At 34.6% G+C, this 15553-nt stretch overlaps 1 protein-coding gene and 1 pseudogene across 2 annotated transcripts; one reads left to right on the top strand and one right to left on the bottom strand.

Annotated features, from left to right (window-relative positions):
- The first annotated feature begins 4262 nt into the window (after positions 1–4262).
- LOC120181572 lies at positions 4263–8241 on the top strand. 2 transcript variants are annotated; one of them, XM_039186674.1, is made up of 5 exons: positions 4263–4363; positions 6128–6269; positions 6891–6978; positions 7758–7824; positions 7907–8241. In XM_039186674.1, the coding sequence occupies exons 2-5, from the start codon at positions 6161–6163 to the stop codon at positions 7958–7960; spliced, it is 318 nt and encodes a 105-aa protein (XP_039042605.1). In that variant the 5' UTR covers positions 4263–4363; positions 6128–6160; the 3' UTR covers positions 7961–8241. The 2 variants fall into 2 exon arrangements, with proteins under 2 accessions (XP_039042605.1, XP_039042599.1); XM_039186668.1 differs by having other exon boundaries at positions 6133–6269.
- Positions 8242–9103: 862 nt separating this feature from the next.
- Positions 9104–10263, bottom strand: LOC120182498 (annotated as a pseudogene).
- Positions 10264–15553: the final 5290 nt, after the last annotated feature.

The following is a 15553-nucleotide window of genomic DNA, read 5'->3' on the forward strand; positions in this document are numbered from 1 at the left end:
CCCCGATTTCGTTCTAATTTGGCCACTCAATTCGTCTTTCTTTTCAACTTAGCCCCTGCTTCGTATTTTAATTTTCTGATTATTAATTTTAATCCTTTATTATATTATTTTTATATATTACGTTTATTATATATATATATATATTCACTCTTGTTTATTTATTATTATTACATTTTTTCATTATTTTAATCTGTATATATTTATGTACATGTTTTATATCTCTTTATATAAATATATAATTTTAATATTTTTATACGTTTATTACTATATATACTTTGATTATTTCTTATTTGATTATATATCGTATATATGCATTTTCTCCCTTTACTTCTTCTTTTTTCATTTTCTTTAAATTCTTTTTTTTACTCCTTGATTATCATTTTATTTTCTGATTTTATTTATTGATCGTATATAGATTATTACTATTATATTTATTATTTTACGTTTTTTCTATTTTTATTTTTATTTCTTTTTAATTCTCTTTATCATTTTATCTTCATGTTGAATTCCTTATTTCCTTTACCCTTCTCTATTTCATCTATTTTCATTTTTTTCTCTGATGCATCTTTTGACTTTTAAAGGGTACACTTTCAATCAATTAGTGATAAATTTCGGATCGATATTTTATCTTTTAATTTAAACTTATAATTTTTTAAGACAACTGAAAATTACTAGTACCGAAAGGGCGGTTCAAGGGTGCTAATCATTCTTTGACCATAACCGACTCCCGAGCCCGACACATTTTTGGTAAGACGCAGATCAGGTAAGTAATAAGGTATCCAATCTACCCATTTGTTTTAAAAATAAAAGATATGTGACGACTCCTAATCCATTTTCCTAAGTCGAAGCCCAATTTCAGGCTCAACAGACAGATGGTTCCGACAATAATATATTATAATTTCAAATTATGTTTTAAATATAAAAAAATATGCACCAACATGATTAGTTCAAGTGGTAAGTAGTTTGATATCACTTAAGTTAGGAATGTGCAAAAAAATATAATCCGAAAATTCTGATATCCGATCCGTTTTTTATTTTCGAATAGTTCGAATCAGATATCCAAATTTTTTTTGATTAATTGGATCGGATAAATTGTAATTTCAGATTATCCAAATTGGACCTTTGAAAAATTTTACCTAGGCCCAGTGATCTTAGCCAGCTCACACCTAACCTGAAATACCAACCTTACCGTGCATCTTTGATAAGTTTTCCCCCTAATAATTTTAGTTTTGTCTTCACGTTTTATTGTTGTCTACTAAGTGCTAATCACATAGCATATGTTTTTTATAATATATTTCTAAGATAAAATTTAAAATATATATTTCTAATACATGTTATAAAATTCATGATATGTAGTTTTATTCGTCCCTAACATTTTTTTTTTAATTTTCCATGTTTGATAAATTATGTATTGACAAATATATATAATAGAGGCACAAAATATGTTGTATAAAGTAACAAAATATTAAAATTTATTTTTTAAAAAATAAATTTTATATTCGGATTCGGATAACCGATCCGATATTTTCGGATATCCAAAATTTTGAATCGGATAATATCTGATATCTGATAATGCACACTACTAGCTTAAGCAAGGTCTCAAGTTCAAGTCCTTGTATATACAGAAAATCCCTTGGGAGCCTCACCCACCAAAATCAGGTGTGTGACCCAGGTCGGTTCTGATTAGTCAGGACAAAACCTTGAAATTGGAGGGCAAGAAAAAAAATCCTTCAACCAATGTTATAGTGAAATGTGTTACAATATTCTATTGACACGTGACACATCCTAAATAGATAGTTATTTTTTTTCAATTAAAACTGACTAAAATTGATAAAATATGTAAATAATAAGGATCAAATATAGAATTATGCCAATTTTACTAACTGACGTGTCAATATCTCTAAATGTTAATTACAAGTGACTTGATTGAATTTATTTAAATAATTGGTTGACCTAATTGACAAAATGAAAATATTGGAGGTTAAAATAAAAAGAGGCAATATTTAGATGGCCACTGGTATAATTTACCTATATTTTTATATATAATTATAGGGTAAACTACACATTTAGTATCTAAAGTATCGGGTTTGGCCTATTTTAGTACCTAAACTTTCAAGGTTTTTTTTTAAAATTATACCTAACATATAGTTTTTGCTTCATTTTAGCACCCGTTAAACATTTAACGTTAAGTTTTAAAAAAAAATTGAAAGTTTATGCGCTAAAACGGACTAAAACTAAATAGTTTAGGTACCAAACGCATTAAGTTTTTGACGACATGATACTAAATTGAAACAAAAACTAAACGTTAGATATGATTTTAAAAAAATTAAAAATTTAGGTACTAAAATAGATGAAAACTGATAGTTTAAGTACTAAATGCATAGTTTACCTAGATTGTAATGAACAAGAAGAGCTATAATTTATATTTTGGGTAAACTATAGAATTGGTCACTATTGTTTGTGTAAGTTTTTGTTTTTCCTACTAAAGTTGCAAAAAAAATTACAAAATGATCACTAACGTTATCAATTTATAACAAATCGATCACTCGTCGTTAACAACTGTTATTGGAGTAACGAAATAGTGTAACATGTTATATTAATAGCTTGAACCTCTACAAATGCTATTTGACACTTATACTCCCATGTACAAACGGTCAAATAACTTTTTTATCATTTCTTTACTTTCAAAAGCACCTCATTTTCTTAAAAGCTTCGTAGTTCAAAAGGCTGCACCTTTAATCACAGTTAACTGACGTAAGTTAACATCCTCTTTTTGGGTTTTTATTCCAGGGAAGAAGCAACAAATTTTACCCATTTTTGCTTGGTGTTTTAAGAGAGTTGTAGTTCTTTTCACAAGGAACTTTTTCTTTGTTCCTGGTCGTTTGATAAGCTGTGAAATAGCTTGTATATATTGTCTTTTCCTTTCTCAAGTTCTGACCTTTTGATATCTTGAACTCTTTCTTTGTTTCTTCTTTCTCAATTTCCTGCTTAGAGTATTTGTGATAGTTCTTCTGTTCAAACTTTAGAAGTGTTGTTCATTTCTAGATTAAGAGAGCTTCGTCTGTAGCACTAAAAAGCATCTCTTTGATTTGTTTTGTTGGAATATGAACCAGTAATGCCACCTAGTGAGATTGTGAAACGGAAAGTATGGACCGGCTGGAGCTGTTTCGTTAGCATTCACTCCTGTGCATAACTTACTCATCCTGAGACTATAACACCGAACCAAAAGCTTGGTTTTCGCATTGCATTTCTTGCTGCCATGATGTTTTCATGTTTGTTCCATTGTTTGGTTTATTTAATTTCATGATGGTGATTAAATTCAAAGATAAAAAAGAGAGCAGCTGGGGGTTTGTGTTATAAAGAGTGAGTAAAAAAAATCATTTGATCGTTTGTATATAGGAGTATATGTGTGAAAGAGTATTGCAGACGTTCGGCTATTAATATAACGTGCAACTTCGGCATTCTATTTTCTCAATAATGGTTGTTAATTAGGGTTTAACTCAAGATTTCATGTTACGGATGAATTTGAACTTTTTAAAATTTTAGAGGTCGAATCTAAACTTATAAAATTAAAGGAATGAGAAAATAAATTTTCAATAAAAAATACATAGAAAAAATTTAAAATATATAGTAATTTTAAAATTTCAGGAGACAACTGCATTTTACCCAGTGTTAACAGATCGATTTGTCATAAAGCGATAATATTTTATAATGTTTGAAACTTTAGTGGAAAAATTAGTGACCATTTGTGCAGTTTACCCTTATATTTTTTGTCCTATGTTTTATCTACGGACAAGCATGGGTCGGGTCGGGTTTTCAGGTTAGCCGACCAGATCCAAAAATTATAGATCCTCCTCCTGACCTGAAAGCGATCTGAAAAATATACACCTTCCGTTCAAACCTAATCCGATTCAATTCTAATATATTTATTAAAATAATATTATTTTTATTTAGTAAAAATAAAGATTTAATTGACAGAGAACAATATATAGAGAGATATTATTGTAATTATCCTTAAATATATAAAATTATAATTTTTCAGATCGTGTAAAATTAAATATTTTTCACCTTAAATCCGAACTCAAACTAACCTAAACGTAATATTAAGAAAAATCAACCTAACCCGATTTGAACTTAACTTTTTTTTTTAAAAATCTAATCCGATCAGTTTGGGCCGAATTGAAACTGTCGGATTCAGTCGCATGCCCATCCTAGACTTCTATTCCTAAACATTCTCGACTCTCCACACCAAATATATTTTCTTTACTAAACGAATTCAAGAAGAGGAGGAGAAAGTAAGGCCAAATCCACCAGACTCTTCTTTAACGCTCGACACTCTTCAAAATTGAAAGCCACTTTCAAGGTAAAGTCGTCTTCTTTTTATTCATCATTATTCTTTCTTTCTTTTTTCTTGTATTCAAAGCATTTGCATTTTGATCTGGGTTTTCTTTCTTTTTGGCTTAAATTTTGTGTTTCTTGAACTCTATATCAATTTCCGTGCTCGTTTAAATCTGGGTATCTTTGGGTTTGGTTATTCATCAGTTTCCTCTTTGCATAGTGCTAAATTTCTCTCTTTGGTTGTAGTTGGTTATGTTTGATTGTTCATGTAACTGTTTCATTTTGATGGAAAACTATTATTTCAGAATTCAACTAGGCACAAAAGTGAGTGTAATGAAGTTGTTGCTAGCTGATTAGAACCATTGCTTCAGTTTTTTTTAGGAACTGATTAGGTTTGTATTGAGATAGATAGAGTCCAAGAGATTCTGAGAAAGTTAATGGTATTCACGTTCGTCTAATACTCTAATTTGATAACTGGTGTGTATTAACGTGCATTTGGAATTTATATAGGGTGCATGAAAAGTTCCTTAAATATAAGGCAGTTAGGTAGAAAGTTTAATTAGATTTTCAGTGGCCCTTCTGATCATCCTTTAGTAATTGTTTGATCAATTGAGGTGTTTGTTTCTTCTCCTCTTCAGTTTTTTGATGCAGCTGTTGCAGAGTGGATGTAGATGGGTAGTTGTTGCAAAAGTTTAAAGAAAATATTCCCAACCTTATGCCTTGGTTTTAAAAAGGCGCGCCTAGGCGCGAGGCGCAGCCAGGCACTGAAGATGGCGCCCGTCTGGGTTGAGGCGAGGCGAGATACAAGAGGCGCATGCCTAAGGGTTTTAGGCGCTGGGCGCAGCGCCTTGGAGTATCTGGGGTTAAAGCCCTAACTTTCTAAATCTGTCTTTGATTGAATCCTTTCGTGGTGGCTGGTAATCACTGGTTAGGGTTTATCTCTTTTAATCGACATTTTGATAAAGGAAAGGACAGGAAAGGAATATAGGGGTATTGAAATAGCAGAGAAGAAGATGAAAGCAATATTTGAAACAGTACTATCAAATGAATTTTATAGTGAAGAGTGATGAGGTTAAAAGCTATAATGCATGGATAGATGTGCTGCATTTAACAGCAAGATAATGCATTGAATTAGACGTGCTGCTTTTAACAGTAGGATTAAATACATTGAACTAGACGTGCTGCATTTAACAATATGATTAAATGCATTGAATTAGATGAGGAACTGCTCACATCTCTGTTTTGACTGATGCCTGCATCTAACTGTATAGAAGGAGAAACGACACTTGAAAAGAACAAAAAAGAGATAGCTGGGTTAAGCAAAATAGTCACTCTTCCATTAGTGAAAAAAAGTGTTACTCTCTAAGAAATTCAAGTTTGAGTAGTTGTGTTTGTCCTACAAAGTATTAGTGTGTTGTCAAAGTATTAGTTTGATTTATATTATATAGTACAAACGATGCGCCTCGCATACGAAAGGACTGCGCTTTGTGCCTTACGCCTAGGCTCCAGAGACCTTTTGCGCCTTGCGCCCTTAAAATCCAAGCCTTATGCAGCCATATCTAACGAGTTTTGGATATTAGGATAGAAAATCACGAAGTAATTGATATGACCATAAATAGTGGTTCTGGTTAGAGATTAGAGATTGTTTCAGACTATTGTTTTCTTCTTGAGTAGCCTTTTTTCCTGGCAACAAAATACTGATTGGATTGGTTTTTCTCTTATGAAACACAGATTGTTTCTTATTCTGACTTTCTGAATTTCTTGTCCTCAATGTGATCAATGATGGTAGTTTAGAAGGCAATGGTTGCTCAACCTTAAGCAAATGGAAACCAATGGTAGCAGTAATCACCATTTCTGTGAAAATCAGCCTTCAACAAGTTCAAATAGTGCTAACAAAGGTCAATCCACTGAGGAGATTTTCGTTAACCATGGTAAGTTTTCTATTCAAGCCTCAGAGGCTTATCAATTTTCTTTTAGGGAGCATCTTATTCTGATGAAACCTGCCTTTCATGTAACTCTTTGGTAGTAGAACTGCCTTTTTTAAGATCTTAGTGGGACAAGAACAAAATAGTTTAGGAGAGAGCATACTCAAGCATCATGCCTTATTGTGATTTAATGTGATTTCCTGCATTGATTTTGCAAGAACCATCAATTTTATGTATTGGTATTATGCTGCAAAGTTGCTAGCCTGTATACGATGAATCCATTTTTGTCTTTGTTTTAATGTGGTCTCAGTAATTAGAGAATCAAGTAGCAGAAGATTTAGCAACATATGAGAATGGCTGCAGTGTTGCATACTATCTATACTTATGATCGCTGGGGCGTATGAGGTTCCTCAATAAAGGCGTTTACACTAAATTACATTGTGTGGTTATGGATTATGGGGACTTTTCTTCTGCAAAATTTTGTTTTTATTGAACGACAACATGAGAATTGCTGAAATCCATATTATTATTCTAATTTTTACAACCTTAATGTGAATCTACTTTGTCAAAAGCAATTTGGAACAGGGTGGTTGTTATTGAAATAATATTAAGAATCTTACTGTGCAGCTGAAATAACTTGGCATGAGGTTAGAAGACAGTGGGTCGGGGATCAGTATCAAAAGTCAAAAAGAATGCCTCGGGAACCAACTATGAGGTATATGCTTGGGGACCTTTTCCCTGCTCTTTTAGAGTCTTCCTACTCGTATTGAATACCATTGATGCTTCATAGTGCAACTAAGCTCACAAAACCTAGCTTTTATACCTGTCGAACAGTAAGAAATTGAACTTTTTAAATTTTGGCATCTTTATACTGCATAATCTATTCTCTCATGCTGCTTTATGTCATGTTCTAGACATTCTTTTCTTTATCCTTGCACACTGCTTTGTTGCGATCCCTACTTGAAAGTAAGTAGTACTATTATTGATATTAAATTATTAACTATTCACTAATCACTATTATTAAAATATTAGTTTTTAAACTCTAAGATGTAAGATGGGCTAGTGAATTCTTGAAACCAGGCGATGGATGTTATTCGGGTGCCTACTTTAAGCCACCACTTGGGCATTCCCCTTCCCCTTCTTTATGATCCAAATAGGTACATGAAGTAGGTTACTCCACTGAAATATGTATAAACTAGTTAATATACTTTCAGATGTATTTAGGAAAACAATGAAATAAAACTGCATGATCCCAAAACTTTGGTTCTTAAGTTGCTTGAAACCATACATATATTCAGTCTTTTTCCGTAATCCATGGATAAGTACTTGATCTTAAAATAGTTAAAGAGAAAATACAAGAAGAAGAAAGAGAAAGCTTACCTGACATTAGCTGTTTAAGGAGTCAGATCATGCAGGAATATTAAGGTTCTTCATGACGTATAATAAGTTCCTCTGATTATTTAACCTTGGAATCTCCTTCTTCTTCTTTTGCAGCTGGACCACAACATATGAGGATTTGCTTTGTTCTACTGAACAATTCCAACAGCCAATTCCATTAGCTGTAAGTGTGTCTCAGAACATCTTCCTTAAACTTTCGGTTTCGGGCCAACATTTATGTGGTCTTTTGCATGGTGAAAATGCAGGAAATGGTGGACTTTTTGGTTGACACATGGCATGAGGAAGGCCTCTATGACTAGAAACTTTGGGGGAACTCATTCAGGTTTGCAATGCTTTCTGATGCAGATTGAACAAATGAAGCAAAACACAATTGGCTATCATGATTCAGTGTTGAAATTGATTAAAGGTTGGCTTGTATGAGATGAACATGAGTTATTAGAATCTATCTCAGCAATGCTTTGGGAATTTTTAGCTCATGTAGTTGACTAATCTTCTCAACTGTGATCTCCATGTTCAATAACATATAAAGACCTTACAATATACCAGTCAGCCATCGCGTTAAGCTGATATACATTCTAGATATGGCTTCTCCAATAATCTTCCGGAAGAATGTTCATGTTTGGTATATATATCAGTCCTTTCATTGTTAAATAGATAATTCAGTCAATTTTATCATTTTAAAAATGTATAGTGACAAATTTAACATTCAATGTAACAACTTATGAACAATTAAAATGTAATATTGCATGTTCTAGATCAATACAATTAAGGGTAATAAAATTTCTAGGAGGTTTTAGACATCATTTAATTGTAAAAAGTGTTAATTATACAACTGGTATCTAGGTATGCTTTCAAGTTATAAATGTACTTGAATCGATTAAGTAGGCCTAGTGGTTAAAGAGAAATGTTATTTTTCTAGAGGTTTTGGGTTGTATTATGTTTTTCGAGATTTTTTTTTGGTTGAAAATTAAACATAGTATTTTCTTATAAGACCACATGAACTTTTCATCGGTTATAAAAAAAGGCAAAATGTTTAACAAAAAAGATTCAAATGACATAATCTTGTAATACTCATAACTGCTTCTGTTGCGATCGTGTTATTTTTTCCATGATCAAAATCTACACACACACCCCAGAACTCGAGTTAAAAGCAAATATAAATATAGATAAGCTGTAAGAGCATCGCACTAATATTTGGGGGATACAAAAGAATTTCAAATCATCCATTACCTAGGAGGTAAACTATGCTGGGTAAATAAAGTACTTGGATTTGAATAACAGAAACAAAAAGATTGAATTGAATAGTTAAACAAGAAACTAAAACCAGAGAAATGGTTGGGGAAACCAATCATGCCCTGAAAAGAAAATCAATAGTAAAGAATGTAGAATGGAACAAATTGACAGATACCTACCACAGGTGATATTATGGCTACGGTTGTAACTTAAGCCTTTGGCTTAAGAGGCTTAACGATCTCGCAAGTGAAATCAGGATCAAGTCCGAAATGACCATAAGCAGATGTCCTTTGGTGCCTAAAGTTTCCTCCTCTCTTCAAGTCAAGATTTATTGAGATCATTCCCGGCATGAAGTCAAAAACTTCCTTAACTAATGCCAAAATATCCTTATCTGGTATCTTGTTTGTCTTGTATGTGTCTACAAAAACTGACAAGGGCTCCGACACGCTGATCGCATTGCCTAACAATGTATGCACAGCTACGATCCACCTTGGTTGGATCCTTTCCTGAGAAAGCACCATCACCATGAGCACCCCAACCCCCATAGGTATGGTATGAATGATAATCTTTCGTCCAGTGAGTCCTGCATCGCCATGTTGTCCACCGATAACAAACCTCCCATATGGGTTGAGGTGGAAGATGGTTTTATCATCTAGATACTTACTTGGAATGACAGGCTTAATGACATGCTCTTTCAAGTCCACTGCAATCTTCTCATTGGTGACAGTTTCATCATGTTAGGTTGAAATAAGAACGGTATGAACACGAATAGGGACCATGGCTCCACCGTCATTTCTATACTCAAGCATGGACATGTCTTGTTCTTTCTCACTTTGGTAAGCTTAGTGGCAAGCACATGGGTTAGAGGCATCAACTCAGGGGTTTCATCCGTGGCATAACCAAACATGTGACCCTGGTCACCAACCCCGATTTCCTCAGGTTTCTTGGAGAGGTGGGCGTGCACTCCTTGAGCAATATCAGGGCTCTGTTGCTCAATGTTAACTAGAACTTTGCAGTTGTCAGCATCAAGGCCAACATCAGCTGATGTGAAACCTATGCCTCTGCAAGTATCCCGAACGATTTTCTCGTAATTAACTTTGGCCTTTGTCGTGATCTCACCGAAGACAATTACCATTTTAGTCTTGGTGCAAGTCTCACAGGCCACATTGCTTTCAGGGTCTTGTTCCAGGCAGGCGTCAAGGATAACATCTGAAACCTGGTCACAGATTTTGTCGGGGTGACCTTCATTGACAGACTTGGAAGTAAATAAGAAGGTATATATGCACTTCAGATCATAATGCATTCTATTGACCAACTCCGATGAAAAATCAAGTTGATAAACAACAAAAGCAATTGAACACAAAACCATAGTAATAAATACTGATGCCATGTTAGGTTACATATTCTTAACACAAGGAAAACCTTAATAAGTACATAATTATTAAAATATCTTATCATAGCAATTAGTTCAAATTACATAAACTTTAATGCCATGTTTGGTTACATAATTCCATAATAATGCTTTATTTCACTGTGGCTATACTAACTAAGTGTTTGAACCTTGGTTTTAAAAGGTGCGCCTCAGGCCGAAAAAATCATCCGTCTGGGTCAGGGCGAAGAGGGCATATGAGAGGAACCATGAGGTGTACGCCTCCAAGTCGGGTGCCGGGCACAGCGCCTGTGCGCTTTTGGAAGAAAACATAGAATAGATCAAAGAAGAAGATAGGAGAATAGTGGCAGAAGAATAGTGGTGAAGAACGGCTAGGGCAGACTCATTTTTTTCACTATCTTAACACTAATACATAAAGTTACTTAACCTATTAATCAATCAGCCCAAGACCATTATAACTTTTTCACATTTTGCCAGCTTTTAATCAAAAGTACTCTACTGCCATCCACGCCCTCTCATCTTTTCTATTCTTTCTTTATACTAATGAAAATAAGATCTATTATAATAAACTAATGTAATAAATGTTATGATACCGCCTATGCCCATCACCCTTCTTTATATAAAAACTAATATAAAATAAATAATTAATATATAATTATTTTTATAATTATAATAATTTTTTATAATTGAAATATATGTTGAGGCACCCGCCCGAGCTCTTTATCAGATGGCTCGACCCGAGTTAAGAAGATGCGTAGATAGTTGAAGGATCTCCTTGATGTTGGTTACATCCGACCTTCCAAGTCACGCTACGGTGCTCCGGTGTTGTTTCAGAAGAACCACGATGGGTCACTTCGGATGTGCATCGACTACAAAGCTTTGAACAAGCTCATGGTGAAGAACAAGTATCTGATTCATCTCATTGTGAACTTGTTTGACCAACTTGGTAATGCGAGGTGGTTCACTAAGTTGGATTTACGATCGAGCTATTATCAAGTCAAGATAGCCGAATGAGATGAACTGAAGACAGCCTGTGTAACGAGTTACGGTTCATATGAATACCTTGTGATGCTTTTTGGCCTCACAAATGCTCCTGCCACTTTTTGCACGCTGATGAACAAGGTACAACAACCCTTTTTGCATGTCAAACACTTGAGAAAGGTGTTCATGTTCTTGCGAGAGAATGAGCTCTATGTCAAGGCGGAAAAGTGCTCATTTGCCCAGAAAGAAGTTTCGTTCCTTGGTAACATTGTTGGAGGTGACGTGATCAAGATGGGCAGGGACAAGATTCGGGCCATTGAGGAGTGTGAAGCACCAACCAAGGTAACGAAGTTGAGATCGATCCTGAGGTTTGGTAATTACTACCAGAGATTTGTCAAAGACTACTCCAGAATCGCTGCATAATTTACCGAGTTGTTGAAGAAGGCCAAGGCATGGGATTAGGGACCGGAGTGTCAAAAAGCCTTTGACAAACTCAAGCTCGCAATGGTGAACGAGTCGGTCTTGGTGTTGCCAAATTGTACCAAGCCCTATGAGATTTACACTGATGCTTTTGATGTGGCGATTGATGGGGTTTTTATACAAGATGGGAATCTAGATGCTTTTAAGAGTTGGAAGCTCAAAGATGTCGTGCGGAGATACACGATGCATGAGAAGGAGATGACCGTGGTTGTGTATTGTCTACGCATATGGAAACATTGTGTACTTGGGTTAAAGTTCATGGAATACACGGATAATGTTGCCAACAGTTACTTCATCACATAGAAGAAGTTGTCACCGAAGTAGGCTCATTGGCAAAAGTTCCTTGTCAAGTTCGATGTTTCCTTAGAGCATAAATCAGGGAAAGTTAATTATGTTACCGATGCCTTAAGTCGGAGGTACATTAACGGGATGGTGAGCTTATTGGAGGGACCGATGCTAGATCGTGTCAAAGAGGGCTCGTCACATGATCTTTTGGCAAAATCACTGAAGGAACTTTTAAAAAGGGGAAAAACTCGGAGGTTTTGGCTTGAGGGGGAGCTCATATATGCCCGAGGATATCGACTTTACGTGTCTTAATTTTAGGGATTACGAAGAGAGCTCATTAGAGAATACCACAATTCCAAGTAGGTGGGATATCCGGGGATTCACCGGACCTTGGCCTTGATAGTAGAGCACTATTATTGGTTGCACATGGGTGATGATGTCGAGGCCGATGTGAAGACTTTCCTTGTGTGCCAACAAGACAAGATTGAACAGAATAGACCGGATGGGTTATTGCAACCATTTTCGATCCTAGAGAGACCATGGGAAAGTGTTTCCATGGATTTTATAGTTAGTTTTCCAGTTTTCAAGGGATGTTTGAGCATCATGGTCGTTGTTGAACGATTTTCCAAGTATGAGACTTTTATTCCAGCATCCAAAGTGTGTGCAAATAAGGAGGTGACTCATCTTTTCCTTTAGTATGTGGTGAAGTACTGGGGCGTTTCGAAGACGATATCCAGTGATAGGGATACAAGGTTCACTAGGAAGTTTTGGACTGAGTTGTTCAAGTTGATGGGATCATACTTGAACTTCTCGACGAGTGTCCATCCGCAGAATGATGGAAAAATTAAGCGAGTGAATGCACTCGTTGAGATCTACTTAAGGCACTGTATGAGTGCCATGCAATGTGACTAGCCAAAGTTGCTAAAAATGAAATATCATAAGGGGGACTATAACAGAAAAGAGGCAAGAGAAAGAAAAGGGAGGGAGATCAACAACTATTGGAACAAAAAAAAAGGGAAAATCATATTTTGGAATTTTTGTATTCGGGTTATAAAACACAAAAATGTAAAGGGGGACTTTTTTTTATTAAAAAATAATAGTGTAACAAAGGGGTCTCTTCATCCCCATTTAGCAAGCAATACAAAAAAAGGCATAACCTTTCAAAGGTATTTTTAGTGCCTTTTTCATCATATTCAAACCAAAAACCAGAGAATATGAGAGAGGTGAATGTTCATTTACCTGAATCCTTAGTCATCGATCACCGGTCGTAGGGAGTTGAACATTCAGTTCTATCTAGGGAGTGGGGATCTTGCATGTAGGTTTTAGCCTCATTTTAGGGTTAGATTAGGAAAGGAAAAGGCTTGGGTTTAGTCTAGATCTAGGTTTTGGTTCAACCAACCACCATTGGTGATGGTCGGAGAGGTAAAGGATGTCGATTTATGGTGGGTTCATCTTTTTGGGTTTTGACTTTTGGAGTTTGAAGCATAGATGAGAAAGGAGGTCGTATGGGGTTCTGTTTCAGGTTGTCTAGCCAAGTGAAAAGGTTTTGAGTTGAGAGATCTGAGAATGTGAGGTTTATTGGGTTATTTTTCGGGCAACATTTGGCTTTCCCAGCCACCATGAGCGGTGGTCGGAGCAAGGGAGACACGAAGAGGAGAGCCTGAGAAAGTTGAGAACTCTCTTAGTTTTGGGAGGCTATTTTTGGCTAAAAATGATTAGGTTTAGTTAGATTTTTTTAATTAGGCTTCTATATAAATTGTTTTGGGTTAATTATTTTTTAGGTCATTTAGGTTTAGGGTAAAATATGCTCAAGTCCTCCAGTTTAAGCATTTTTTTTACAAAATAGTCACCTATATGGATCATTTTTTTAATTAGCCTTTTTTTTATTTGTCCCATTAATGTTATTTTCTGACTTTGTACCTTAGTTATGAATTTTGGTTTATTTATGTTTAAATCCCTCATATTTTCGCACATCTTTTCATTTTAATCCTTGCCTTAATTCTTGATGTGTATGTCTAATTTTCACTTTATTTTAGTTTAGTCCTTAGTTGAGCTTGCGAACAATTTGAGTTTTATCCCTAGTTGGTTTTATGTCTCTTGATTTAGTCCCTTGATTGTTTAATTTGATTGAATATTAATTAGAATTAATTATTTTATGGTTGTAATTAATTAAATTAGTTTGTAGATTGTTTTAATAAAATGAACGTATCTATGTATGTTTTGATCCGTTTTTAGGTTATTAGACTTTAAGTATTTACCCCTATGATAGGTAGCTTCCCTATTAAATAATTATGGTTAATTAGAGCCTTAATCTAGGTTTAGTCCCTATTCTGAGCTTTTATGGTCATTTTTAAACTTGGTCCTTGAATTTTGTTGTTGACTTTAATTTAGTCCTTATATTAATTGTATTATTGCTTAACAATTTTGCTAATTAGTTTGTTAAAATTTTATTCATGTTTTGTTGAGTTAATCGATCGATGGAATCGGCCAAGAGGGGGTGAATTGGCAATAAAAATTTTGGTGGAAGCTTTTACAGAAAATTGAAAGTAATTGCACAGCGATTTATAGTGGTTTGACTTTATCAACCAAAGTCTACGTCCACTACCTTAGCTATCCACACTAAGGATTTTCCAACAAATTCACTAATTTTTTCTTTCTTTTGAGGCCAAAGAGATAATCTTACAACTACCTCAAGAATATACCCCAATTCTTGAGAACACTCTTTTCTCAAAGAGAATATTACAAATTTGCAAACTTACAAGAAAAACCTCACAAGGCAAATATGTTTGCACAATTCTAGAACAAAGAAAGAACACTCAAGAATAAATACAATTGAGCACAATAAGTGTTCTTGAAAGCAAAATGAATATTGAATGAAAAATAGGCTTGAAAATGCTCAAACTTGAGGTTTGATACTTTCTCTTTGATTCTCTCTTGATTCTAGTTGCTTGATGTTTCTTGTTGTTGATCAATGGCTTCTAAGCTTGTTTAAATACACTTTCAAATGATTCTGAACGTTGGTGATGATTAGTGAAGTCAATATAGTCGTTTAAGTGTGAAAACAATTAATAAAATCAGTTGGGAGCGTAAGTGCATCGATGCATACCTTAGGTGCATCGGTGCATCAATGTAAAATTCAAATATTTTGACCGTTGGTCTCTCAGTGCATCGGTGCACTAAGAGTGCATCGATGCATGAAATGTATTCGATGTTTTGAAATAGCTTGAGTGCATCGATGCAAGGTCTAGTGCATCGATGCATCAAATGCACTAAGTGCATTGATGCATAGTATATGCATCGATGCATAAAATGCATTCAATGTTCAATTAATTCCATGGTGCATCGATGCATGGATTGGTGCATCGGTGCATCACTTTGAAAATTTGATTTTAGGCTTGATTTTGGTTCAAAATACTTTGTGAAAATTGTTTCAAAAATAGTTTAAGTATAAAACACAATTTTACACATTTAGTAAGGTTTGAAATGATCTTGAAAGACTTGGAGTAATAATTTGATATTCGAT

The sequence above is a fragment of the Hibiscus syriacus genome, unplaced genomic scaffold, assembly GCF_006381635.1.
Source record: "Hibiscus syriacus cultivar Baekdansim isolate YM2019G1 unplaced genomic scaffold, ASM638163v2 tig00003721_pilon, whole genome shotgun sequence".
Classification (NCBI taxonomy): domain Eukaryota; kingdom Viridiplantae; phylum Streptophyta; class Magnoliopsida; order Malvales; family Malvaceae; genus Hibiscus; species Hibiscus syriacus.

Excerpts from the sequence above, each read along its gene's own strand:
- LOC120181572 (XM_039186674.1), top strand. The coding sequence starts at position 6,161 with ATGGAAACCAATGGTAGCAGTAATCACCATTTCTGTGAAAATCAGCCT. Across the intron at positions 6,979-7,757 it reads CCTCGGGAACCAACTATGAG|CTGGACCACAACATATGAGG; the intron begins GTATATGCTTGG and ends CTTCTTTTGCAG. Across the intron at positions 7,825-7,906 it reads AACAGCCAATTCCATTAGCT|GAAATGGTGGACTTTTTGGT; the intron begins GTAAGTGTGTCT and ends GTGAAAATGCAG.